This window comes from Carassius carassius, chromosome 10 (assembly GCF_963082965.1).
Source record: "Carassius carassius chromosome 10, fCarCar2.1, whole genome shotgun sequence".
Classification (NCBI taxonomy): domain Eukaryota; kingdom Metazoa; phylum Chordata; class Actinopteri; order Cypriniformes; family Cyprinidae; genus Carassius; species Carassius carassius.
Genome location: NC_081764.1, coordinates 22,326,554 through 22,354,451, shown reverse-complemented (window position 1 = coordinate 22,354,451; position 27,898 = coordinate 22,326,554). Strand labels below are relative to the sequence as shown.

The following is a 27,898-nucleotide window of genomic DNA, read 5'->3' as shown; positions in this document are numbered from 1 at the left end:
ACTGTCCTCTATCAGTGTGCCAAATTATACAACTTTCCCGCAATCGGTTCTATGGGCTGCCATAGACTCGCGGCGGAAGAAGAAGAAGCAGAATAATAACGCCAACGATTACAATAGGTGCCTACGCACCTTCGGTGCTTGGCCCCTAATAATAACGCCAACAAAAACAATAGGTGCCTACGCAGCTTCGGTGCTTGGCCCCTAAATATAGCTGCAAGCAGCAATTACGGGGCCAAGCACTCCAACGGCAAATGTAGGAGCTAAGCATGTCATGGAGCATCACACCAAATGCATTAATGAGCAATAACAGCAATTTTAGGATTATTGTAATTGAAATGGCTAAAAAAATCTTAAAATACCACCTCTAGTAGCATGATTACTTGGCTTATCAAGTTTGACCAATAGGTGGCACTGTTATAAAATCAATTTGGTGTACTCTGTGTGACTTTCAATGACACACACAAAGTTTGGTGTTAATTTGCCAAACCATTCCAGATTTTGTGATTGTGCCTCAAATTCGTCGCTGTGGTATGTGAAAACGGTTTTGTCTATCAACACAAAATCCATAACTTTGTATCAGCATAGTCTGAAGATCAGCTGATTCGAATTTGATGAAAATCGGACCTACGGTTGATGAGGAGTTTGAAAAAGTAGGTTTTCAACATGAATAAAAATGGCGGACCGGAAGTTCAGCATACACTGGCATATTTGGTATCTATGTTATCGGCCTAAGCCAGGGAATATTTTGAGCCCAGTTTCATTCAAATAGGCTAATGCAATAAAAAGTTATTAGCATTTTTAAAAGTGTAATTATTCATGGTTAATGAATGGTTTATTACTCTTGACCAATAGGTGGCGCTGTTACCAAATTTATGTGGCATGGTCAATGTGAGGTGGCGATGACACATACAAAGTTTGGTGCAAATATGTCAAAGCGTTGCAGAGATACAGCATCAAATGCATTTTGGCACCCTTACATCAAATTCGTTGATGCGCTAAATGAGAACCGTTTCGTATATCGACACGAAATCCATAACTTTTGGCCAGTGGCGTCTGAAGATGATCCACGTCAAATTTGGTGAAAATCGGACTAACGGTCTAGGAGGAGTTCGAAAAAGTAGATTTTCAACATTACTCAAAATGGTGGACAGGAAGTATGGCCTATTTTGGAATAATTAGATACTATGTTCTCGGCAGGTCACAAAGAATATAGGGATACCATTTTCGTTTCAATAGTCTAATTTATTCAAAAGTTATTAGCATTTTTTAGATATTTCATTATAACTCTTGACCACAAGGTGGCGCTGCCACCCACCTTTTTGAGCACCTTCAGGGCATGGAGCTGAATATTTTTTTAATTATTTTCGTAATGATACGGTAATGCGTTCAAAAAATACAGCATTTTAAAACATAATTCAAAATGGCCGAAGCCTAAAATGGCTGACACGGGAAAATTGGATATCATTCGACTCGTCATGACCCACCGAATCTAAAGAGACCAGTTTTGTGATTTTTAGCCAAACCATTCTGAAGTTATAAGCAAAATATGCATTTTTCATATCTCCTGACCACTAGGTGGCACTGCATCGAAACACTGCAGGTAGGCTCAGGTCATGCTTGTTATAACACACACCAAGTTTGGTCTCAATACACCAAACTGTTGCTGAGATATAGCCTCACATGCATATTTGCGTGCTTTGTCAAATTTGTTCACGTGTTATTCGAGAATCAACTTGAATTCCATAACTTTTAGCCAGCATTGGCTAAAAGAAAAAAATTACGCTAACGGATACAATAGGTGCCTTGCACCTTCGGTGCTTGGCCCCTAATTAGAACGGGAACAATTTCAATAGGGTCCTAAGCACCTTCGGTGCTTGGCCCCTAATAATAAGAACGGGAACAATTACAATAGGGTCCTACGCACCTTCGGTGCTTGGCCCCTTAATATAGCTGCAAGCACTCCACCGGCAAATTGAGGAGCTAAGCATAGCATGGAGCATCACACCAAATTCAACAATGAGCAACTACAACAATTTTAGGATGATTGTAATTGAAATGGCTGAAAAATCATAAAGACAACCACTAGTAATAAGATTAAAAGGCCCATCACTTTTGACCAACAGGTGGCGCTGTAATCAAATCATTTTGGTGTTTTGCGTGTGAGATGACAATAACACACAAAAAGTTCAGTGTCAATATGCCAAAGCATTCCAGAGATACAGCCTCAAGTGTCATTTTGGCATTGTGCTTCAAATTCGTTGCTGTGGTATGCGAAAACGGTTTTGTCTATCGACACAAAATCTATAACTTTGTGTCAGCACAGTCTGAAGATCATCTGATTCAATTTTGGTGAAAATCGGACTAACGGTTGATGAGGAGTTCGAAAAATTAGGTTTTCAAAATAAATCAAAATGGCGGACCGGAAGTTCAGCTTAATCTGGCATATTTGGTATCTATGTTGTCGGCATAAGGAATATTTTGAGACCAGTTTCGTTGTATTAGGCTAAAGCATTAAAAAGTTATTAGCATTTTTATAAGTGTAATTATTCATGGTTAATGAATGGTTTATTACTCTTGACCAATAGGTGGCGCTGTTACCAAATTTATGTGGCATGGTCAGTGTGAGGTGGAAGAAGAATAATAATAACGCCAAAGATTACAATAGGTGTCTACGCACCTTCGGTGCTTGGCCCCTAATAATAAGAAACGGAACAAACACAATATGTGCCCACGCACCTTCGGTGCTTGGCCCCTAATAATGCCAACGATTACAATAGGTGCCTATGCACCTTCGGTGCTTGGCCCCTAATAATAAGAAACGGAACAAACACAATTGGTGCACACGCACCTTCGGTGCTTGGCCCCTAATAACGCCAACGATTACAATAGGTGTCTACGCACCTTCGGTGCTTGGCCCCTAATAATAAGAAACGGAACAAACACAATATGTGCCCACGCACCTTCGGTGCTTGGCCCCTAATAATGCCAACAATTACAATAGGTGCCTATGCACCTTCGGTGCTTGGCCCCTAATAATAAGAAACGGAACAAACACAATTGGTGCACACGCACCTTCGGTGCTTGGCCCCTAATAATAAGAAACCTAACGGATACAATAGGTGCCCACGCACCTTCGGTGCTTGGCCCCTAATAATAATAAGAAGAAACGGAACAAACACAATAGGTGCCTCCGCACTTTCGGTGCTTGGCCCCTAATAATAATAATGCCAACGAAAACAATAGGTGCCTACGCACCTTCGGTGCTTGGCCCCTAATAATGCAAACTATTACAATAGGAGCCTATGCACCTTCGGTGCTTGGCCCCTAATAACGCCAACGATTACAATAGGTGCCTACGCATAATACTAATGGATACAATAGGTGCCCACGCACCTTCGGTGCTTGGCCCCTAATAACGCCAATGATTACAATAGGTGCCTACGCACCTTCGGTGCTTGGCCCCTAATAATAATAATAACGCCAACGAAAACAATAGGTGCCTACGCACCTTCGGTGCTTGGCCCCTAATAATAATAAGAAACCTAACGGATACAATAGGTGCCCATGCACCTTCGGTGCTTGGCCCCTAATAATAACGCCTACGATTACAATAATAACGCCAACGATTACAATAGGTGCCTATGCACTTTCGGTGCTTGGCCCCTAATAATAATAAGAAACCTAACGGATACAATAGGTGCCCACGCACCTTCGGTGCTTGGCCCCTAATAAGAACGGGAACAAATACAATAGGGTCCTACGCACCTTCGGTGCTTGGCCCCTAATAACGCCAACGAAAACAATAGGTGCCTACGCACCTTCGGTGCTTGGCCCCTAATAAGAACGGGAACAAATACAATAGGGTCCTACGCACCTTCGGTGCTTGGCCCCTAATAATGCAAACTATTACAATAGGAGCCTATGCACCTTTGGTGCTTGGCCCCTAATAACGCCAACGATTACAATAGGTGCCTACGCATAATACTAATGGATACAATAGGTGCCCACGCACCTTCGGTGCTTGGCCCCTAATAACGCCAACGATTACAATAGGTGCCTACGCACCTTCGGTGCTTGGCCCCTAATAATAATAATAACGCCAACGAAAACAATAGGTGCCTACAATAGGTGCCTATGCACTTTCGGTGCTTGGCCCCTAATAATAATAAGAAACCTAACGGATACAATAGGTGCCCACGCACCTTCGGTGCTTGGCCCCTAATAAGAACGGGAACAAATACAATAGGGTCCTACGCACCTTCGGTGCTTGGCCCCTAATAACGCCAACGAAAACAATAGGTGCCTACGCACCTTCGGTGCTTGGCCCCTAATAAGAACGGGAACAAATACAATAGGGTCCTACGCACCTTCGGTGCTTGGCCCCTAATAACGCCAACGAAAACAATAGGGTCCTACGCACCTTCGGTGCTTGGCCCCTAATAACATTTTTTTCTTCTTCTGGTGATTAAAGAGAGAGAGAGAGAGTTAAACATCTCTTTAATCAGAGTGACAGAGAGAGATCAGATGTCTAAGATTTTTTTATTTTCTGTTAAAATTATTATATGCAGAAAACAAATATAAGTCTGTGTATATAAATAATTTGATCTTGTTATGTGTGAAATTAACAATTATTAATAATTATGTAAATTAATTAAATTAACTGGTTTAGGAGTTTTTTTTTTATTATACATTTTTGTCTTTTCAGTCCGAGTTAAACCACTTTTTTTGTCTCATTTTATCAGTAAAAAAAAACAAGCCAAATTATTCTGCTCACTAAACTATCCAAAATTTTGTTATGCTAATATCTTTTGAACCGTAAGCCAGAAAATGTTTTCCTCTGAGTTTTTCACTTCCAGCTATCATGAACAATTTCAAAACAGTTTTTGTCAGTTAAAGCATTAATGTTAGCAAATGACATTATTGTCAAAACAAACCTTTATTTATTTTTTTTTATTTTTTTTTTATACAGCTGAAAGTGCTCTACTTAACTTAAAATTGTAACAGTTTCCTACTTCAGTGTGTTACAAACATAATTTGGTGTCTTTAGGAAGAAGACCCTTTGGGCTTTACTTTTTATCAACCAGATTTGATAATGCTCAAAAATATTAAAAGTTATAAACACTGAAGTGCCTTGATTTTTTTTTTTTTTTACCACACTTTAATATTTTTTATTTGATATAAAAATACATGGAATCAGTCCTGGAGCAATCTAGAAAAGTAATAGGTTGAAAGTCACGTCTCATGAGTTTCTATTTCAAATCTGAATAAGATATCATGAAAAATGAGACTCCTGCAAATATTTTTATGAGACTATGTCTACACCCCCCCACCCCCCAAATATAAAAAAAAAATATATTTACCAACTGTATTGAAGGCTTCTACAAACTATTTAGTCATTAAACGTACCACTCCATAGTTTTTTGTTTTCTATTATAAAACACTAGACAGAAACTTAGACATCAGTGATTTATTTGAGCAATAGAAAAATGCAATGAGAATAATTTGAGTAAGAAAAATAAGAATAAGAAAAATAAAAATAAAAAATTATTTAACTTTGTGTGCCAATTACAGAAAATCCTGAGATTGCTAGAAATGCAGCATTTACAATTTATTACAATGTAAATAATTGCTGATGTGCTGATGGCCACTTATACAGATGGTAATAACACAAATGTGCCATAAAGTAAATAATCCACTCTCTCTTTTCATATAGACGCGTTCACTTTGATAGCCTTGGTCATACAGTAATAGCGAGCTGATTTGTGCTGATTTGTGCTCAAACAGATGGTAATCATCCAGATACATTCACATTCAACATAAAACACACTCTCACATATATAAAAACAAAGAAAAAGGCGATTGCTATAAGTTCCGCCTCCATCAGCTGACAGTTGTGTCAGAGCGCATCACGAGCCGCCACGAGAGAGTGGCAGAATTCAAATATACTATCTTTCGCCTATCTTTCATTCTCTTGAAGAGTTCCTTTTTTGCTGTTATTTCAATAAATTGCCACGGCAAAACCATTTATGCTATACAAAATCCATTCACAATTTAGCATCTTCAGTATCTTGGCATCATGCTGACTAAGTCATCACATCATGCTGACTAAGTGGATTACTTTCTTTTCCCCTGACTGCGGGTGTCGCTGTTGGACAGTGTTTTATCTACTTCCTGTTGGCCTTCTGTAGCTAATCGTAGCTCCGTGTAGCTGTTATTTTTTTCTCTAGAATCTTTATCTTACTATCACTCTCTGTTTTTTAAAGTGATAAAATATAACTTAATTCACACCATATTTCTGATATTTTCGATCAATCTTATCAGATTAATTTTGATCATTCACTTTTATTTTATCCGTGAGTGCAGTACACCTGCAAAGCGTTAGCACTCGTTAGCTTGTCATTAGCGTTTTCATTCGAACCTATCGCTGTTTTCTTTTCTCCTCTCTTCTCTCTCGCTCCAGTTTTTCACAAATTCATCAATCAACTGTGGTAAGAATATTTCATCGAGCACGGTGAGTAATGGCTTCTCCTGCTATTGTTATTTGCACCTCTTGTCACATGTACAGTTTATCTATCTCTGTCGCAGATGAGTGTAAATGCAGGGAAATAGTTAGGCTGACAGAGAAGATTTCAGAATTAGAGACACACATCCAAACTTTAATTGAGGACAGTAAGAATGTTAGGGCTCTAGATACGGCTTTGGATGCGTCTAGCTCAGGGATTCCTGTACATTGTTTGGTTCCGGCAACAGAGCCCCTGCAGCAGGGCAACTGGGTGACAGTGAGGCAGCGTAGTTGTGAGTCAAAACACCGCTCTTCTGTTCCGATCAAAACATTAAACAGGTTCTCCCCACTCAGTGATGCACCCACTGAGAAATCTGATGAAAGTGCTCTAGTTATTGGTGATTCGATTGTACGGAACGTGAATATAGAGACACCAGCCACCATAGTCAAATGTTTACCAGGAGCCAGAGCACCTGACATCTTGGTAAATTTAAAAGTGCTGGCTAATGCTAAACGTAAATACAGTAAGATTGTTATCCATGCCGGCGCTAATGATGTTCAACTTCGCCAGTTAAAAATAACATTAAAGAGGTGTGTGAACTTGCAAGCACGATGTCAGACACTGTAATATGCTCTGGTCCCCTCCCTGCTTACCGTGGTGACGAGATGCATAGCAGATTGTCATCACTCAATGGCTGGAAGTCTAAGTGGTGCCCACAGAATAACATAGGTTTTATAGACAATTGGACGAGCTTTTGGGGCAGACTTGACCTGTTGAAAAGAGATGGTCTTCATCCCTCATGGGGTGGCGCCACTCTTCTCTCTAGAAATATGGCAAATAGTCTTAGTGTTTATTCTTGACTAACTGGGGCCCAGGTCAGGAAGCAGAAAGACTGGCTAAACCGATTGTCTGCTAGCTGCCTCACGTCACAGAGGTCAGCTAATTCTCAGCACATAGAGACTCTTTCACCTAGATATCACACTATAGAGACTGTGTCTGTTCCCCGAACTTGAAAATACAAAAAACGTCCAAACCAAGTTAAGATTAACAATTTAATTGAGGTATAACAAATAAAAAACAAATGCAATACGGATAAACAAATGATAAAGCTTGGCTTATTGAATATCAGATCCCTTTCTACGAAAACACTTTTTGTAAATAATATGATCACTGATCATAATCTAGATGTGCTCTGTTTGACAGAAACCTGGCTAAAACCTGATGATTACATTATCTTAAATGAGTCCACCCCCCAAGATTACTGTTATAAACATGAGCCGCGTCTTAAAGGCAAAGGGGGAAGTGTTGCTTCAATTTATAACAACGTTTTCAGGATTTCTCAGAGGGCAGGCTTCAAGTATAACTCGTTTGAAGTAATGGTGCTTCATATAACATTATCCAAAGAAACAAATGTTAATGATAAATCCCCTGTTATGTTTGTACTGGCTACAGACTTTATTAAAGAGTTTGGTGATTTTACATCCGAGTTAGTTCTGGCTGCAGATAAAGTTTTAATAGTTGGTGATTTTAATATCCATGTTGATAATGAAAAAGATGAATTGGGATCAGCATTTATAGACATTCTGAACTCTATTGGGGTTAGACAACACTTATCATGACCTACTCATTGTCGAAATCATACTCTAGATTTAATACTGTCACATGGAATTGATGTTGATAGTGTTGAAATTATGCAGCCAAGTGATGATATCTCAGATCATTATTTAGTTCTGTGCAAACTTCATATAGCCAAAATTGTAAATTCTACTGTTACAAGTATGGAAGAACCATCACTTCTACCACAAAAGACTGCTTTTTAAGTTATCTTCCTGATGTATCCGAATTCCTTGGCATATCCAAAACCTCAGAACAACTTGATGATGTAACAGAAACTACGGACTCTCTCTTTTCTAGCATTTTAAATACAGTTGCTCCTTTACGCTTAAGGAAGGTTAAGGAAACCAGTATGACACCATGGTATGATGAGTATACTCGCACCCTAAAGAGAGCAACCCGAAAAATGGAGCACATATGGAGGAAAACAACACTAGAGGTATTTCGTATTTCTTGGCGGGAAAGTAACCTATTCTACAGAAAAGCATTAAAAACTGCTAGATCCGATTACTTTTCTTATCTTTTAGAAGAAAACAAACATAACCCCAGGTATTTATTCAATACAGTGGCTAAATTAACGAAAAATAAAGCCTCAACAAGTGTTGACATTTCCCAACATCACAGCAGTAATGACTTTGTGAACTACTTTACTTCTAAAATCGATACTATTACAGATAAAATTGCAACCATTCAGCCGTCAGCTACAGTATTGCATCAGACAGTGCACTATAGACCCCCTGAGGAACAGTTCCACTCAATCTCTACTATAGGAGAGGAAGAATTGTAAAAACTCGTTAAATCATCTAAACCAACAACATGTATGTTAGACCCTATACCATCTAAGCTCCTAAAAGAGGTGCTTCCAGAAGTCATAGATCCTCTTCTGACTATTATAAATTCCTCATTGTCATTAGGATATGTCCCCAAAACCTTCAAACTGGCTATTATTAAGCCTCTCATCAAAAAAACACAACTTGACCCCAAAGAACTAGTTAATTATAGACTGATCTCGAATCTCCCTTTTCTCTCCAAGATACTAGATAAGGTAGTATCCTCACAATTATATTCCTTCTTAGAGAAAAATGGTATCTGTGAGGATTTCCAGTCAGGATTTAGACCGTATCATAGTACCGAGTCTGCTCTCCTTAGAGTTACAAATTACCTGCTCTTATCATCTGATCGTGGTTGTATCTCTCTATTGGTTCTATTGGATCTTAGTGCTGCATTTGATACAATTGACCACAACATTCTTTTGCATAGACTTGAACACTTTTTTGGCATTAATGGAAGTGCATTAGCCTGGTTTAAATCGTACTTATATGACGCCATCAATTCGTAGCAGTGAATGAAGAGGTATCATATCGATCACAAGCGCAGTATGGAGTACCTCAAGGCTCACTCAGTACTAGGGTCGCTACTCTTTACGCTTTACATGTTACCCTTGGGAGATATCATCAGGAAACATGGTGTTAGCTTTCACTGTTATGCTGATTATACTCAGCTCCATATTTCTTCGCGTCCCGGTGAAACACCAATTTTTAAAAAACTAATGGAATGCATAGTCGATATAAAAAACTGGATGATGAGTAATTTCTTACTGCTAAATTCTGAAAAAACAGAGCTGTTAATTATAGGACCTAAAAACTCTGCATGTATTAACATAGAATACCGTCTAAGACATAACTGCTCTGTCAATTCTTCGTCATCAGTTAGGAACCTAGGTGTGCTATTTGATAGCAATCTTTTCCTTAGAATGCCACGTTCCTAGCATTGAAAAACTGCATTTTCCATCTCAAAAATATATCTAAATTATGGCCTATGTTCTCAATGTCAAATGCAGAAATGTTAATCCATGCATTTATGAACTCAAGGTTAGATTATTGTAATGCTTTATTGGATAGTTGTTCTGCATGCTTAGTAAACAAACTACAGCTAGTCCAAAATACAGCAGCAAGAGTTCTTACTAGACTGACCATATTAGCCCGGTCCTGTCAACACTGCACTGGCTCCCTATCAAACATCGTATCGATTTTTAAAATATTGCTTATTACTTATAAAGCCCTGAATGGTTTAGCACCTCAGTATTTGAATTAGCTCCTTTTACATTATAATCCTCTACGTCCGCTACGTTCTCAAAACTCAGGCAATTTGATAATACCTAGAATATCAAAATCAACTGCGGGCGGCAGATCCTTTTCCTATTTGGTGCCTAAACTCTGGAATAACCTACCTAACATTGTTCGGGAGGCAGACACACTCTTGCAGTTTAAATCTAGATTAAAGACCCATCTCTTTAACCTGACTTACACATAACATACTAATATGCTTCTAATATCCAAATCCGTTAAAGGATTTTAAGGCTGTATTAATTAGGTAAACCAGAACCGGGAACACTTTCCATAACACCCGATGTACTTGCTACATCATTAGAGGAATGGCATCTACGCTAATATTAGTCTGTTTCTCTCTTATTTCGAGGTCACCGTAGCCACCAGATCCAGTCTGTATCCAAACCAGAGGGTCACTGCAGTCACCCGGATTTAGTATGTATCCAGACCAGATGGTGGATCGGCCCCTAAAAAGGACCTCTACAGCCCTGAAAGACAGCGGAGACCAGGACAACTAGAGTCCCAGATAAACATCCCCTGTAAAGACCTGGTCTCAGACGACCACCAGGACAAGACCACAGAAAACAGTAGAGCTGAAACAACGAATCGATTTAATCGATTAAAATCGATTATTAAAATAGTTGTCAACTAATTTAGTCATCGATTCGTTGCTAAATAACTTTTATTTGCCGTAAGCGGCTCATTTCGTGCATATTTCGAATCTGCGGTGACCAAAGTGTGGCAGTAATGAGCCACCGGAGGTTTTACTCAGCCAGTACAACAGGAGAAGTAGCGAATAGCCAATAGCTGGCCTTGTTTTATGTCACGTGCTTCCCGAACAGCGTCTCTGCAGCCATAGACATCATATGATGTCTATGTCTGCAGCATTCAGCGTGATGTGGGAGTACTTTACATTGAGCCTTTAAAAAAAGAAGAGTAACCTGCACTACTGCACTGTTTAAGGGGACGTTCACATATCGCGTCTTTTGCGCGCTCAAGTTCGTTATTTCCAACACCGCACCGCATCGAGTTAAAAACATCTCAACTTTTCAGAATGCAGCAACCGCACCGCGGGTCATGTGACAAGAACTAACCAATCAGCTTCATCCTTTCCCGTAACATGTTAAAAGCTCAGTCAAGATGAAAGGAACAGCTGATCATAGTTGTCTATGGATTTCCATTTTGAAATAAATTTAGTAGCAGAGCTACTGCAAGCGATTTTTTGAGCTGCAAATCCATTTATCCTTTGCTGAAATTTCCGCGTCTTCAAGGAGAGAGCACGTCATGGTTGCTTAGCAAAGGCAGACACCTCAGGGGCGCTTCTGCACGAGCGCTTTGGAAAGAAGGAGAAAGCGGTGCGCCTAGCGTTTTCCACGCGTTTTTAGGCGCGATTTGTGAACGGCCCCTAAGACTTTCATTTGTGCAGATTCTCCAGTACAATGTTGTTTGCAAATGTTTAGTCATAAAAGCTGATAACATTGCTTTTTAACAGTTAACATTTAAAGCTTTACAAACATGTTCTGTGATCAGTTTGTCGTTTAACAGTTCAAAATTCAGTCGTGCAGCCTAATTATGACTGAATGAGAGAGGTAAATGTAGATATTTGAAATGCACTTTTTTTCTAAGTATTATTCACTGCTCTTTTTCACACAGCAGGTTTTTTGTGTGTGTCCTATTTTTTTTTCTGGACAACCTTCTGATGGATTTTACTTTAAATTGTGAGTTCCATTCAGGTTTCATGCCATTGGCACTTTTTTTGAAGGATTGTTTACAATTTCACAGCAAAAGCTATAAAGCTTTTTCCCAGTAAATAATAAAATACAATGTACTGCAATTTTATTCTGTTTTATCCTTATTCTTCGTGAAAATATGTTCGGAAAGATTCCTTAATAAGCTTTGTTCAGGATGTTAAACTACTTTAGGAGGTCTAAGGACTGCCATGGTGAAAACATTATTTGAAATCTTGTGAAATTTGCTAGAGTATGGGTCAGTGTTCTGATTGCAGAAGAGTTCGACAAAGGATTACTAACACAATAAAACAACTCCAGGTATATTTTTGATGAGGATATGACAGTGCAAAATGGTTAAAATCTCTTAAATCTATGCTGAATGATAAAGGCCATTTATTAATAATTTACTTGGGGGAAAAATGGAAAAAACTAAAATATAAGTACATAAACCAATTAATCGATTAATCGTAAAAATAATCGACAGATTAATCGATTATCAAAATAATCGTTAGTTGCAGCCCTAGAAAACAGATGATTCTTCTGCACAATCTGACCTGGATGCAGCCTGGAATTGAACTGCTGGTTTTGTCTGGTCAGAGGAGAACTGGCCTTTCCTTGTTGCTGTCGCCTCTGGCTTGCTTAATTGGGGTCACTTCATCTACAGCAATATCGTTGACTTGATTGCAAATGAATGCACAGACACTATTTAAACTGAACAGAGATGACATCACTGAATTCAATGATGAACTGCCTTTAAATGTAATTTTGCATTATTGACATTATTGTTTACCTAATGAATGTTGTTCAGTTGCTTTGACGCTACGGTTGTAACGGTATGAGATTTTCACGGTATGATACGCGATGCAGAAAACGCAGAGAGAATCTCGGAATCCAGTCATAAAAACGGAATTTACAGTTTAACGCGGAATGGCACGGAATTTGCCAAATTTTTTATGAATTAATCAAAAATAGTTCATTGCACTTACATCAAATCACGATATGGACTAATATCTGTAAATATTAAGCCGGAACAGTCTATTTAAATATGAATCCTGCATGTTCTGCGTGTCTCTGTTAATGAATGGCGGAGAAGCGCTTCTTCGCTAATTTACACACACTGAAGCGTGACGCTCGCGGTGATTTCACCGTCTGCTGTCTCACTAAATAAGGACGTGAACACATGAACAACATCTCCAGAACTGCTCTGACAGTCACTTCATGAGCATTTGACCATTTGATTTGAGTAAAACTAGCGTCACATCACATACACAGAACTGTAAAGGTATGTCAACCTGTCAAAATAAAAGTCCGGACAATTATTTGTCATTTTTTATCTTTAAACTTTTTGTCATTGTTCACAGTACAAGTACAGACAGAGAAACAATGGGTAATTAAATGTTTATTTTTGATGTATGCATTGCATTCATTTAAAAAATAAAAATAAAAATTTATAAAAAAGGAAACTTAGTTGTTAATTTTAAGAGACCCAGGAGTCTTATTTTCTCTTGCATAATTAATATTGCACTTTAATTAAGCAAAAACACATTTTATCCGATTAATCGATGGAATTTTTGGTAGAATACTCAATTACTAAAATATTCGATAGCTACAACCCTACATTGATTATTTATTAGTTTAATAACATATTTATCATTAATAATTCATACAAATTCATAAATTCTGGTTTGACTTAATTTTTCTGGATTATGTACTCATATGATTAAATACAAATAAATATACTATCAAAAATGGTGGTAATGAAAGTGCATACAAATTTAACAAATTTAATTGATGTTTTAAAACCTTTATTCTTTTATGTTTTCACAAAGGGCTGCACAACAGAGATTTACTAAATTAAAATGAGGGAAAAAATTATATTCCCTAATATTTATGTAAATTATTATTATTATTATTTTAGAAGTAGGCTACATTATAGTACAATCGTCATTTCTGTCAATTTCTTCGAGTTAAAAAGCAGACTTTTATTTGGACAGGTTGTATTGGAGAGCTTTGAGTGTCAATGTATTTGTTTTTGACAGTGGTTTTCTCAAATAAAATGATGAAATTATTATTAATTGTTCTCTCAGTGAGGCTCTCAGTGTTTGTGTTCACATCCTCTGATAGTGAGACAGCAGGCACTGTTAAACCAGGGACTTTAAGCCACACTGGCACATACTTGAGTATGTAGTACATGACAACGCCGCTCATTCACAGAGAGACATGCAAAACAAACAGATTAGCCTATATATTTATATAGCAGTGCTTTTGTCATTATTTTACAGCTTTGTTTTTTTATTTATTCATCAATTCATCAAATCGCACATTTTATGTGACAACTGCAGAGTAGCTAGCTACTGTAAATTCACTGTCATGACTGGATTCTGTGCTTCACTCCACATCACAGAAATCATAATGCATTAACCTTAAATTATAAATGGGACATAGCTTTATCTGCACAGGATGATGATATTCTGAATAGGTAAACATCTTAGATGCGTTTCCTCATTTTGCAGCTGCTTTCCGACCACAGTTTTTGCAAACTGTGCCTACCTTCAAGAACAAATAAGCATTTGTTTTTTCTATACAAAAAGCAATATTTTTATAAACTTTGCCAACCGCAGACACATTCCTTAAAAAAAATATACTCAAGTAAAAGTACCAAACTACCAGAGTAGAGTAAAAGTAAAAGGCAGCACCTGTTTCTGAAAAGAAGACATACTTGACTTTCTTTAAAGGCAAGTAAAATATCAGAAAAATAATAAAATTAATTAAATGTGAATCGAATGAGTTGAGGACAAATGACTGAAAAAAAGACTCACTTTTTTGATGGCCATAAAGTCTGAAGTGTTTAATGATTTGAACTGGATCAGGATGTCTACAACCAGTTTTCATTGAAATAACAAAATCTAAAAAGAAACCTACACAGGATGAATTTAGTGGGAAGCTGGTTATATGTTGGGCTTGGACTTTGGCATATTTTTTAGTAATTTTGGTATTGTCCAGATTATTTTGTTTTTTATGATGGTTATCAATATTTTATTCAAAGTTATATATTAAATTGAAACAGAAGGTTATTACATTGTAGCTGTAACATTTTGTTAGTTCTAAAATGTGTTATATTTTGTTGCATACATGTGGATGCGTACAATTCTTACAGCATATATAACAGTCAATTTCACAAGTTATACACAAAAGTTTATCAGAGTGCACTATAAAAGGTCATCAAAATTTTTTTAGCTTTTTTTTCCCACTTATTTTTTTCATATAAATAATTAAAACAGTTTATGTACATGTCACATAAAGTGTGTTTTATTTTGTTAGGGTACTGGGTTAGTGGCATAGCACTCTAGTTGTCAGTGCCCATTTCACCCTTGTTTGTGCTGCCATACCTTCCTCCACCACTGCAGTCTTTGATGAGCCCAGTAGTCCATCCACTGTGAAGAAGTCCGAGGGGAACAGAACCAGACTAAAGATGACTTAGTAACCTCAAATGAGCTAATGAAGATTAATGAAAAAAGTTACATTTTCAGTCATATGAGAGGCAAAACAGTTAGGTAATTACTACATTATTTCATCTTGGACATTAGGTCCAGTAAAAAAGTCACTCATTAATAGAACACAGCTGATAAAACAAAAGACTCACCAACCAGATGAATGTCTTAGCTGACTATCAGAATGATGGCACAGACCTGTCTCTGCCAATCCAAAGGGCAATGTCCTATTCACAAGCCCCAAAGCCTGAATATACTGCTTCAGAGCACCTTGAGGGACAAAAATAAATTTATAAAATAAAATAAAATTCCCAGATGGCCAGAGCCATCGCATGCTCATGGTATCCACTGTAACTATAAACAAATAAAAAAAGGTGAATGGTCTGCACTCACCCTGCAGGAGACTCGTCCTAACAGACACACTGTCTTTCATAAGTGTTTCAATCTTTTGATATGCTTCTTTTTTACTTAAACTGTCTTGGTTGAAGATTTCTTGAAAAGCCCCTATATTAACCATCCTGAGAGATTCCTCACACGTACTTTGCACTGAAGTAGTGATCCCAAACACATATGCTCTTGAACGTACTGCTGAAGTCCACTGTTCAATAATGTTTTTCTTCAGTTCTGTTCCTAAAGGCCCATATGTACAGGTTCTAGTGTGGGAAGCTTCAGGAGAAATGTAATAACGGTCAGCACAAAGTTGCATTAGAAGGCTGGTTTTGTCATAGCTGTCGTCACGAGTATTGTACCTAGATATATTCAGCCGATACCGAGGAAGCTTTTCGCTTAAAAACCGGAGACGCCTTCTGATGCAGTTAAGGAACATTTTCATTAAGGGTTCAACTGCTAGCAGTTGGCAGGTATAAATGAAAAGACAGCAACATAATATATTATCAAAATTAAACGTCGCATGAGATGAGTGGCAATGAACTCCGTAATAACTTTTATGCCTGTTCAGTGAGCGCGTTTAAATGATTCTTCTACAGCTGTTGGCATCAAGCTTCCTGGTCCACTGTCGAAACCTTTTAAGTTATACTTTTGAGATTTCTGGTAGGCTAGACGCATCCAACGTTAAGATGCATTACCGCCATTTACCATACTGGAGTGTGGATTCTTCTTATTTTTCTTATTCTTTGGTGTTTATGGGCGTTTGGCAACATAACTTATTGGCGCATTACCGCCACCGACTGGACTGGAGTATGGATCAAGATATTTCTCTCTCTTTTTTTCACCTTCTCTCTCTCTTTTTTATTTTATTTTTTATTTTATTTTTATTATTAACATTTTGTCAGTAACATTTGACATATGAAAACGGTGTTATATTCCAACGAAAGTTAGCCTTTAGCAATGATTAAGAATAAACAATCTGTTAAGAGGGATTTACAATAACAGAATAAAATAACACATATTATAAAACAACAAATAAAATAATACAATACAATAATACAATACAAATACAATAACAATTATATCAAAGACTAGATAATAATAATACGTTGACAAATAATAAAAAATAAAATTACTTTTCTTTTTGACTCAAGTAGGGGGTATGAAAGCTCATCTAAAGAATATCTCAAATCACAGGTGATTGAAAACCTTTTTTTAAATCTGGTATGTTTTAACTGCTTTTTTGTTTTGTTTTAATTTACAGTGGGATTCAGTTAAACTTTTTAATTCAGAGCAAAATTCAATAAAATTTGGGTTTGAAGCTGTAAATGTACAAGCATGGGACTTTAATGGCATTATTTAAAAGAACAGAACCAGTGTTACATGACAAAACAGGACCATTTCTTCGATGATGTCAATAAGGTTATTAAAGGATGCAAAGATCAACACTGAAATCTCATTCCAATATGGTACTGTAAAGGGACATTTAAAGAACAAATAAAGCACTGATTCATTTTCAGATCCACAAAAAGAACATTCTGAGTGAATATCCATAAATTTAGATAAAAATAACTTGCAGGGGTATGAATTATGAAGGACTTTAAGGTGGATTTCTTAAACTTTGTTTGATATCACGAACTTTTTGTGAATAGACCATATGTTACATGAAGATAAAGAAGGATACATCAATTTCAATGAAGACACTACTTTACTACTTAGATCTGATATGAATATTATTGCATTTTTTTATCTATAAAGTCAATACCACCTATTGTTAATCAAGGACTGTCTTCCTTTAAAGGAGAGTATTGTAAGATTGATTTGATAAGCTGTAGAAGTTTAGGCAAAATACCATTGATTATTCTCAAAAATTATCTTTGAGTAATATTAATACTGTTTTCCTTACAAAAAGTTTCATAACTAATCAGAGTCCCATCCGTGTTTATACATTTTGAAATACATATTATATTCTTTTCTGCACATTCTTTATTAAATACCGTCCTGTTTTTATATAGGATATATTGATTATTCCATACAATGCATTTGTGAGGTGAAAAAATTGTGTTTAAAAGCCAGTTTCCAAGAATCCAGTGCTTGCTTGTGAAAATCTGATAAATGGATAGGTAACTTATTACATTTAAAATTACAACTTAGCAAAAATGTTAAACCACCACATTTAAATAATACATTTGGAATGAAAAACAAAGGAGCATTTCCTCCAAGAATACATTGTTTGACCCAGTTGATCTTAAACACCTGATTGAGAGTTGTGAAATCAAAAGCATTAAAGCCTCCCTCAGCATGGTCCCTAATCATTGTTTTCCTTTTGATATATTCAGTCGTTTTAGCTAGATATACTGCACTGCACACGTCGGATCACTTCCTCCTCACTCTTAATCTCAACATGGTCCCTGACACATCACTTACCCCTCCACATGTCATCTTTCGACGTAACCTACGCACACTTTCACCCTCCCGGCTATCTGCAATGGTTTCATCGTCACTTTCTTCCCCTAAACTGTTTGCATCTTTGGATGCTAACAGTGCTACTGATACTTTCTGATCCACTCTTACATCTTGTTTAGACACTGTTTGCCCCTTATCTTCCAGGCCAGCCCGTAACACCCTTTCTGCCCCTTGGTTATCTGGTGTTCTGTGCGACCACCGTTCTAAGCTTAGAGTTGCTGAAAGGGTGTGGGGCAAATCCAAAAATACTACTGACCTTAATGTGTATCAATCACTCCTATCTTCCTTCTCTGCTAATGTCTCTACTGCTAAAATGACATACTACTGTAGGGGAATTTACAGTTAAAACCCAAGGACCAGATATTTGGCAATGAAGACCAGGAGTCAGAGATGAGTTCAATTAATAATAATACTTTTACTTGAAGAAAATAGTTTGCAATTTCATCAGCAGAAGTCAGCTTCAATACTCTCAACGGAGATCGTAGGCCGCCCCCTGTACAACTCAAAATTAACCACAGTTATACCCTGACAGAGGATACTAATTGTGTCAATACATAAGTAAACAAAATTCTGATTGGTTCCAAAACCTAGATAAACTCTCCAAAGATGTATATCTGATACGCTGGACACTGGCAGTTGATCGTTTGTCCTGGGACTGTCTGAGCTTCTCCCTTTACAGACAGATACTAACACACATACACAGAGAACTTATCTAAAATTCAAGGCTTTCTAGCACTGGCGAGTGTCTTATCATTACGGTTGGATACACACACATAATATGTGGACATTAATCTTGAGGAAAAGAAATACAGGGTAAAACAGGATTCTTTAATATCTCATAAGCGCACATAAGGTTACACATTTCACTCTTTCCATAACTTGATTAATAGTCAAACAAGAAATCATGTAATAATATAATTAATATCAGTATGAAGGATATGGCAACTCGGCATCCACTCCTTCAGTCCCCCGTTTTAGATCAATGTGGGTTATAATACCCCTCATCTGGTCTAATAAATGAGGTCAGGTGTAGTTGTGATGCATGCTAATAATGCAGGCTGTTGGTCAACTTAAGCAGGTGCATATACTTTACATCTCTGGTACTGTCTGACATTTCTAGTAATAAACACATTATTTTGTACAAAATACTTCCCATATAAATTCTTACTTCCAATATACATTCATCTACTTACTTAATCCCACAATATCTGCACTTGCACTAGTCTTTCTTCACATAATGTCTTTTCCAGTGAATCATTCTGTGTGTCCCTCTACCTGGAAAAGTGTCCTCCATCCATATATACTTTCATCAACATACCTTTGTAAATACCTCTCTTCCTACTACAGCTACTTCCCACTTACCCTCTAAAACAAAACATTTATCCAACAGCCTTAAGACTAAATTTGCATATTCATTAACCAGATTTAACAAATCATTAAAGAAAACCGCATAGCCATCTTTAAAAATAAAAGTAATCATAATCATTATTTCCTCGAAAACCTAGAGCAGTTCCTAGTTTATTACTTAATAGCCCTTTTATTAAGTTTTACTTTCACCACGAATCCATTTGCAGTCATCATAGTTCACATGCTGTTTAACATGAACCATAAACCTAAACTTGTCATTGGTAACAACATTTGGTCAAAATTACATTTTAAGTACCGAAGTGTTTAACTTCAAAAATACAACTAACCTGTCCACTTATTGTCATGCATGTATTTTTATACCATGACATTACTGTTAATCATACTCATTGCCTTATTATTATTATTACTTTATTTTTTATACAAATCTTGTCAATTATCATACCATATTACTGTACTCAGACTATATTAACGACACATTCAGAAGCAAATCCTCAATACCTCGTATAAAGTCAATTTAGTTCTCACTGTTTTGTCTGTTAGAAATGCTTACAGGTCAGCTATCTGATCAATGTCTTAAAAACCCTTTGTTCATGTTTGTCATTTGGCAGTGATATTTATTTACTCAAAATTATTATAAACTGAAAAAGAGCAGACAGATTTCCCAATACTATTACTAAATGAACAAGACTATTACTTAGTTCTAAACGGCCAAATATTTATTAAAGAGACATCCTCAGTTTCTGTAAATCTGTATTGAAACAGTATACATTATCAAAAAGCCCTGTCAGTGTTCACAATATTAATTTGATTTGACTTGACAGGTGTTCATAAGCAGCTCCATAGAGCCTATTACAATTGTGTTGTGTTTTTTTTTTTTTTTTTTGCTGTGCTATTTCAATTAATTCAAACCTCTTGTTATGGTACTCCTCCATTAAGGGGCTATCCCAGGAGATCCACACGTTTTTGTTCAACTTATCACTGTTCTACATAAACCAAACTATTGCGTCATTCCGACCTTGAGGAGCCACAAAGCCTTACGGCTGGTTTTGCTTTTGCACTATATTACATAAACAGGATTCACTCCTTTGTTTTCCCACCAGGCTTCTTTATGTGAGGGTGCTCTCTGGATAATTTGGTTAGTGACTTAGCCAATCTGTCACTGTTTTTCTGCCGTCAAGTCTAAAATATTTACCTTTACCATTCAAACTACAAAGTAACTTAATAAAATTTAGACCCTCATTTAAATTTAGGCATGGATTTTAAACCCATTTTGGAATTAATCCAGAGAGTGATTTAAATCAGCATTATAAAAGACAAAACAAGTCATTATTACCAGTAGCAGACAGAGCTGGATAACCAATCCACTTAAAGCTCGTCCCATGTTCGGCATTGTCTTTTCATTACTTTCACTCAGAATTATCGACTTCTGTAAAGTAATTTCACTTAACACATCTGTAATGATAAAACACTCATTCCAGAGTTAGTGACTCAATATACACAAAGCAGGAACAGAATTGTCCTCCAAAATATACAGTAGTCATCCTCATGCGTGCACATACTTAACATAAATATTTAACATCTCATATTCAAGGTTTGCTTATGGTGTTAAATCGGAAGGATTTAAACGTAAAAAAAAAAAATAAAAAAAAAAAAAAATTCTGTACGTTTTACCTGGTTTGTTCCTAGTCTCTTATCTAGTATCAAAGTTTGCCTGTTCATTAATGCTTTTTATTTAGAGAAAAATCAGCTGGGTTGTTTTGGTCTTAAAATCATTGCTCTGTTTCGGTTACTCTTACTTAGCAGGCCGATAAGAGAAGCAGAGCACCATCCCTGCCTCCACTCAAGCACTCTCTCTCTCTCTTACTGTGCAAAATATTAGTTTTTTTTTTTGACAGTTTTCACCAAACTTAAACTTAGACTATAATATCAAATTCATTACAACATATAACCCCTAATCAATCAAATAGGTTAAAAATGTCAAAGTTTCTATATCTCAAATCTCAGTTTAGACTGTTTAAAATACATAATGCTAGGAACATTTCTTTAAAATTATTTTTGCCTTGCATGCTTAATTCCCTTAACCTTTGTTATCTAAACCATCTCTTGATTCAGCAAAAGCAGTCCTCATTTTTAGCCACCACCATATCTTGTAATCATCTTATGCCATGAATAATGACCTGCATGAGTAAAGACTATGATATAGACATATTAGTTCAATATCATTTTAGCCACATAAGAAATTTTGTCTCAAAATAATGGCTGTCATCACATGGTCTCAGATGGTTCTTGACAGCCCATTGCCATTAACTCTTTATAAATAAGCCTCTTTTCCTCAGGGTCTGATCCCCTGGCATAGTTGCATCAAGTTGTGGACGCTTGTCACAACAATCAATCAAGGAATGCGGTTGCTGGTGATCAGGTCTGGAGGAGCTCACATTTTTGAGGCAGATTGCTGTACTTCCTACAGTTCCCCTCTTAATGATGCTCTAGGCCTATCAAGCATCCGCTCAACTCCACTACCATCTCACATATAACACCTCCCTCCTGGGCAGGTGCCCAGTGGCGGTGACCCCCTGCCTTAGGTTGTCCCCTATTGGCCAGAAGAGGATCATACCCGTCATTGAGAAATCACCTCATGCACACTGGTAACCACTCATTCTTCCAGAATCCAGTATTTCCTGCAGCTTAGGAAAGGTGCACTCAAGAACCATGAGAGCCATTGACAGCACCTACTAGTGTTAAAACATTGAAAAAGGTTAATTAAACTAATATTTAATCGCTAAAATCAATTGTATACCTCCAACTATCATGCTGAGATTACTCAGTGAATTTATTTTTCACACCCGTCCATTCATTGTAATTTTCTGTTGCTTCTGTAGCTGCAGCCATCAGGCCCTGTATGATGGTGGAGACTAAAAATAAGACAGATAAGTTACTGGTCATAGAACAAATAGCAATACAACTGTTTAACTATTCAAAATTATTACATCTATAGCTCAGGGTCTGTATTATGATTTTAAAGACCTCATGTCTCTTCAACAATTGCTCCTAAATTGTTATTCATTATTTTTATAATCTCTTATTTCTTACATGCATTGGGCAGTTGAACATTTAACTACCAATTGCCCTCTTAATGCATTAAATCTGAACTCTTTTTATCATTTCCTTTAGCATCTCAGTGCCTATGATTTGACTGAAACACTGTGCTGTACTATAAATAGCTTATCACTTAAACACAGGCTCAGATAATGGCATTTTAGCTTACTTTGAATGAGAGAGAGAGAACTCTGAGGGATTCAGGACTCGTAACAATGCATTTTCATTCATTTTTAACATAATTTCATCGTACTATCATTTTACTCTAGCCCAGTTTAAAACTTGTCAGAAATTATATGCATTTTAAAAATAAACATCTTTATATTTGTATTTTTACTTTATTTTCGCAACTCAAATGTTTCTCAAAGTTCTTTGCAGTCATTGTCATTACTTTTACATCAACTTGTATTTATTCATTCACTTAATTCTGGCCATGGCTTCGGAATTTCAACATTGGTTTTAAATCTGTCAGAGGTTATCTGACCCAGGTATATTACTTTGGGTCTTGCTAGCATGCTGTCTTCAAAGTTACTTTGAAACCCCCGTTTATGTTACTTGTTTACAACTTTATCATCTCATAAACAAACAATAATTTTCTTTTCTCTTTTTTTCTCCAAACATTAGTAAATATAGGAATTACAAATTTTCCACTCAGAACATGTCTCTGGAATTTTTACAGCTTAAGCCACAGTCATGGTGGGGGCCAGCATGAGATAAAAACAACTGCTTTATTGCAGTCAAAGCAATCTTATCTTTTAAAGCAAAACATAAGCTTCTAAGTTTTTCCAAAATGCTACTGCCAAACTATACAGTTTTTCTTTCAACAATTATGGAACTAGAACAGATCTTACGGTATCATTCTTTGTCATTTAAACCTATGCACAAAGAATCGGATTAAATCATCACGCAATTACTTTCTGGGATAATTTTTAACAAATCAGCACATATATTTAAAAAAAAAAATAATTTATCTCTCTGGTTCTTTCTAAGTTTAAAGCCAATCAAGTTTTTGTTTTAACATTACAATCAGAATCAAAGCTCAGACTGACCATTCTTTCAATGAATTCAGAGAATATTTTTAAAGTCAGAGCTTCAGAGCCAAACTGTTTACAGCATTTGCTCTCTTCTGCTTCATTATTTCTATCAGGGCTGAGCAAGTTACCTAATTTGTCAGTCATATTTCTATCATATACTTGAGGCGGCGATCTTCCCAACAGCACTTGACTTCTGCGTGATGAAATTGCAAAGTATATTCCAGAATTTCCATATACTGGTCCAATCCAATCAGGGTCATGAAAACTAAATTTTAGCTCTTTCGGGGATGTTCCTGATTCATCCCAGATCAATCAATACTTTCCCTTTGCATATATCCCTATATTTTTATAGGTGCACATATGATTTATCACTATTTATTTATTTTTAAAATTAATTTTGGATACTCTGTTCCCTAACCACTGACCTGGCCTATTTCTAAGCTCGGGGTGCCCCCATCTGTAATGGTGGGTGATCGAGAGTTGAAAGAGCGAGTTACGACTAGAACCCCCGTCTAGCATCTTACATTCTTCTCGGGATTTCCCATACCCCTACTTTGGCTTACCCGGCCGTAAATGCACTGCCCTTTACGGCCTCTCGTGCTTTTTGGCTCTCTGTGCTTGACCCAGCACTGCCTATTTACTGCCCTACTTGTCCCTTGTCCCTCGGTGCTTGACCCAGCACTGCCCTCTACGGGTTCACATGCCTGTTAAGAATGCATTTTTGTCCCCCCCTGGACTGTGCACACCTAGAAAAAATTCACGTCTCTCTCTAAGACCTATAGGTGTGCACTTGTACCCCCTGTAACTGTACACATCTTTAAATATATCTTATCCTAAGACCTACCGACAGTGGCGGCTCCAGACAATTTTGATTGGGGGGGCAATGGGGGGTCCTGGTCATTTCAAGGGGGGTCTCATGAAAACCAACAAAAAATACAGTGGACACGGCTAATAACTGCATATTACTGCATCGAAAATACATTTTGGTCCAAAAATAGCAAAATATAGTTTTTTAATGTGGCTGACACTCCCTCTGAACAGGGCCGTGCAGAGACCTTTGGAGGGGCAGGTGCTCAAAGTATAAAAGGGGCACATGGAACAAGGCTTTAAATGACGCTGTTCAAAATATCAATACAGCAATATATTTTGATGCATTCCTTGCTGATTCTCGTATCGATATGGATGATTATTAGGGGTGTAACGGTTCACAAAATTCATGGTTCGGTTCGATACAATACACTGGTGTCACGGTTCGGTACGTTTTAGATACAGCAAAAAGAAAAAATTGGCAGATAAATGATTATTAAAAAATGTTTTATTTATTAAAACTAACAAAGTATGTTTTTTTTTTTTACATTGAACAATGATGGAGCTACTCTTTATATTGAGTGTGTTTTTACTCAATTGGTTCTCTATAGGGCTTATGTTTTTTGGAACAAAGCAGGAATTACGGTCTGTCTGAAATGGGCTCGTGAAGGAATATTGTAACGGGGCTCAGTTACATTAAGCATGTTCTTAAAACCTACGTTTTCCACTACAGAGTAAGGCGCTCGCTCACTCAGTACGCACTGAAGGCTCGTTGCAAAATGGCTAATGCGTTTAACAGACCAGAAATAGAAGATCCTCCAATAACCAACAGGTCTGGTGTTTGGGTGCACTTTGGATTCCATGTAAGCTATAATGGTGATGATAGAATCAATGGTAAATAGTAAGGTCTCATATCCGCGGCTATAACGTAAATGTAAATGTAGCCTACCAATCGCCATGGTGATGTCTTTTGCCCTGTTTGAATCCGTTGGAAATGTCTGTCTAAATGCTGCGGGGATAGTTTGTTGCGTGTATGTTTCGCCTTTTTTCCGTCTTTTCCCAGATACTGACACACTAAGGTGATGTCGGCATAAATGAGTTGACATGTTTCAAGTATTCCCGCTGGTGTTTTTTTTTTTTTTTTTGTATTCCCGCTGCTGTACCCTAGATGCGACATATCGTTGTTTTTTTTATCCACCACTCTCTTGCCATCACCATTATAGCTTACAGGGAATCCAAAGTGCACTCAAACACCAGACCTGTTGGTTATTGGAGGATCTTCTATTTCTGGTCTGTTAAACGCATTGGCCATTTTGCAACGCGCCTTCAGCGTGTATTACTGAGTGAGCGAGCGCCTGACTGAGTAGCCTAACATAAACATACAAGTTGGTGTTTTTTTCTTCTTCGGGGGTGTCAGGGGCGTTGCCTGTTACGTCGTTTGGGTTATTGGGCTACCTTGTTGAACGCATATCATTATATTTCACAATTTTTTTTATTTTCCAAATATAATTAATTAGTCCAACGAACCGTTCGGTCCATAATGCGTACCGCGTACCGAACCGAAAGCCTCGTACCGAACGGTTCAATACGAATACGCGTATCGTTACACACCTAATGATTATGTATTGATACAGCAGCAAATGCTTTGATGCAGTTTTGAAAAAGGAACAATATAGAAGACAATTTTAAGTTTAAAATAATAATAGCTCTGGGATTAGAAACTGAAATGTCTAAAATTGTACCAACCTGGTGGCTTTTTCTTCTCAGTTCTACAGAATAATTAAGAACAGCGATTATAGTAAAAAACTATAAAAAATGCTCTGTCTCCTGGCTTGCTGTTACCTGATCTTTTTCTGTCACTTGTGCCTCTACATTTTCATCTTTTTCTTCCTCTATCTCCATCTCCTCATCTGATCTATTACTTTCCACTCTCTGTCCATCTAGGAACAAGGCTCAATTTACTATTTCAGCATTAATCTATTATTTTAACCATCACTACTACTTTTGCACCTAATCAATAAGTCCACCTTAAATATTGATACAAAACATAAAAAAAACTGATACACTGGAATATAGTGATTAATATTATTATTACTGTTGTAGTTGTCTAAAATTTAACACCTTTGCAATGTAAACAAATGACAGGCTACATTTGTTATTCATCTCCTTCACACTGCACTTTGATGGGAGGTCAGGTATATTATGCATTTTCTATTGACATTGATATTTTTACATTTATTTCCAGAGAGATATTATTGAGTTTACAGGCTAAAGTGGTCTTGCTGTTGTAAAGACTGTTGCTATTGTAGAAAAAAAAATATTTGCGTCACATTTAAAATATAATTATATTTTAATTCATTTCTGAATTGTTTTTATTTTTATAATGATAATTCAGAGAATGAGAAAATCTGAATAAGCCTTACCAGTGTTGTGATAATTATTTTTAAGGCACTTTATGTGTTAAAAAATAAATTAGTACTCTAATATAATAAAAGTTTAGTCAAATAACATTAAAAAGACCAGACCCCTCGATGCCTGTGAAACTTTTCTCCCTCAAACAGCACACTAACGTTACTTCTACACTACAGGCTACACACAGCGATATAAACAACATATCTGCATGTTCTCACATCACATCGTTCTTGTAAAATAATAATAAGTAAATAAACATCAAAATCACTTCGCTGAGAATGAAACACCACTTACCAGCTGCCACAGTGTTGAAAATATCCTCTAACAATTAAAAAATGCGCGTGCGGACTGACTCGTCCTGGTCGGATGAGGTAGTCGTCGTCAGGTGAAAGGTCATCATGTTGGTCATTTTATTTACGGCTAAATTATTATTCATAAATTGTACTAATATTTTGATTGGCCGTGGGCAGGCATTAACAAAAGAGACTGTTATTAAAAAAAATTCGAGGAAATTTTGTTTTGACAAAAGGGCACTTAAAAATAACCATGGTTTTATTATAGTAAAACTGTAGTAACCCATGGTTTTTTGGCGGGTTGACTACCATTTGTATAACCACAGATTTACTACAAATACCATGGTTATACTATGGTTAATTTAGCAAAACCATGGTTAATTTGTGGTTACCATGGATTAACTATAGTAACCATGGTTTTTTGGTTTTATTTGTAGTAAAACCATGGTTAATTTTTGTAAAGGGGGGGGGCAAAGGAGCAGGTGCTCAAGTGAACCGGTTCTTTCGGACAATTCGATCAAATAAACCAGTTGAAAAAAAACAGTTCACCGGTACTTTTGCGCTCGATGTAATGTGATTGGCGATGACT

General features: G+C 36.9%; 1 protein-coding gene across 2 annotated transcripts in view; it reads right to left on the bottom strand.

The window, feature by feature from the left end:
• Positions 1 to 16,573, bottom strand: part of polg2 (polymerase (DNA directed), gamma 2, accessory subunit) — a 42,435-nt gene extending 25,862 nt beyond the window's left edge. The window contains exons 1-4 of one of the 2 annotated variants that reach the window (XM_059560547.1): positions 16,196 to 16,573; positions 15,840 to 16,112; positions 15,599 to 15,716; positions 15,345 to 15,450 (exon numbers count right to left, since the gene is read on the bottom strand). In XM_059560547.1, the coding sequence (XP_059416530.1) occupies positions 15,345 to 15,450; positions 15,599 to 15,716; positions 15,840 to 15,963 (348 nt within the window). In that variant the 5' untranslated portion in view covers positions 15,964 to 16,112; positions 16,196 to 16,573. Of the gene's footprint in view, positions 1 to 15,344; positions 15,451 to 15,598; positions 15,717 to 15,839 lie in introns of both variants that reach the window. The other variant, XM_059560546.1, reaches the window with a different exon arrangement.
• Positions 16,574 to 27,898: the final 11,325 nt, after the last annotated feature.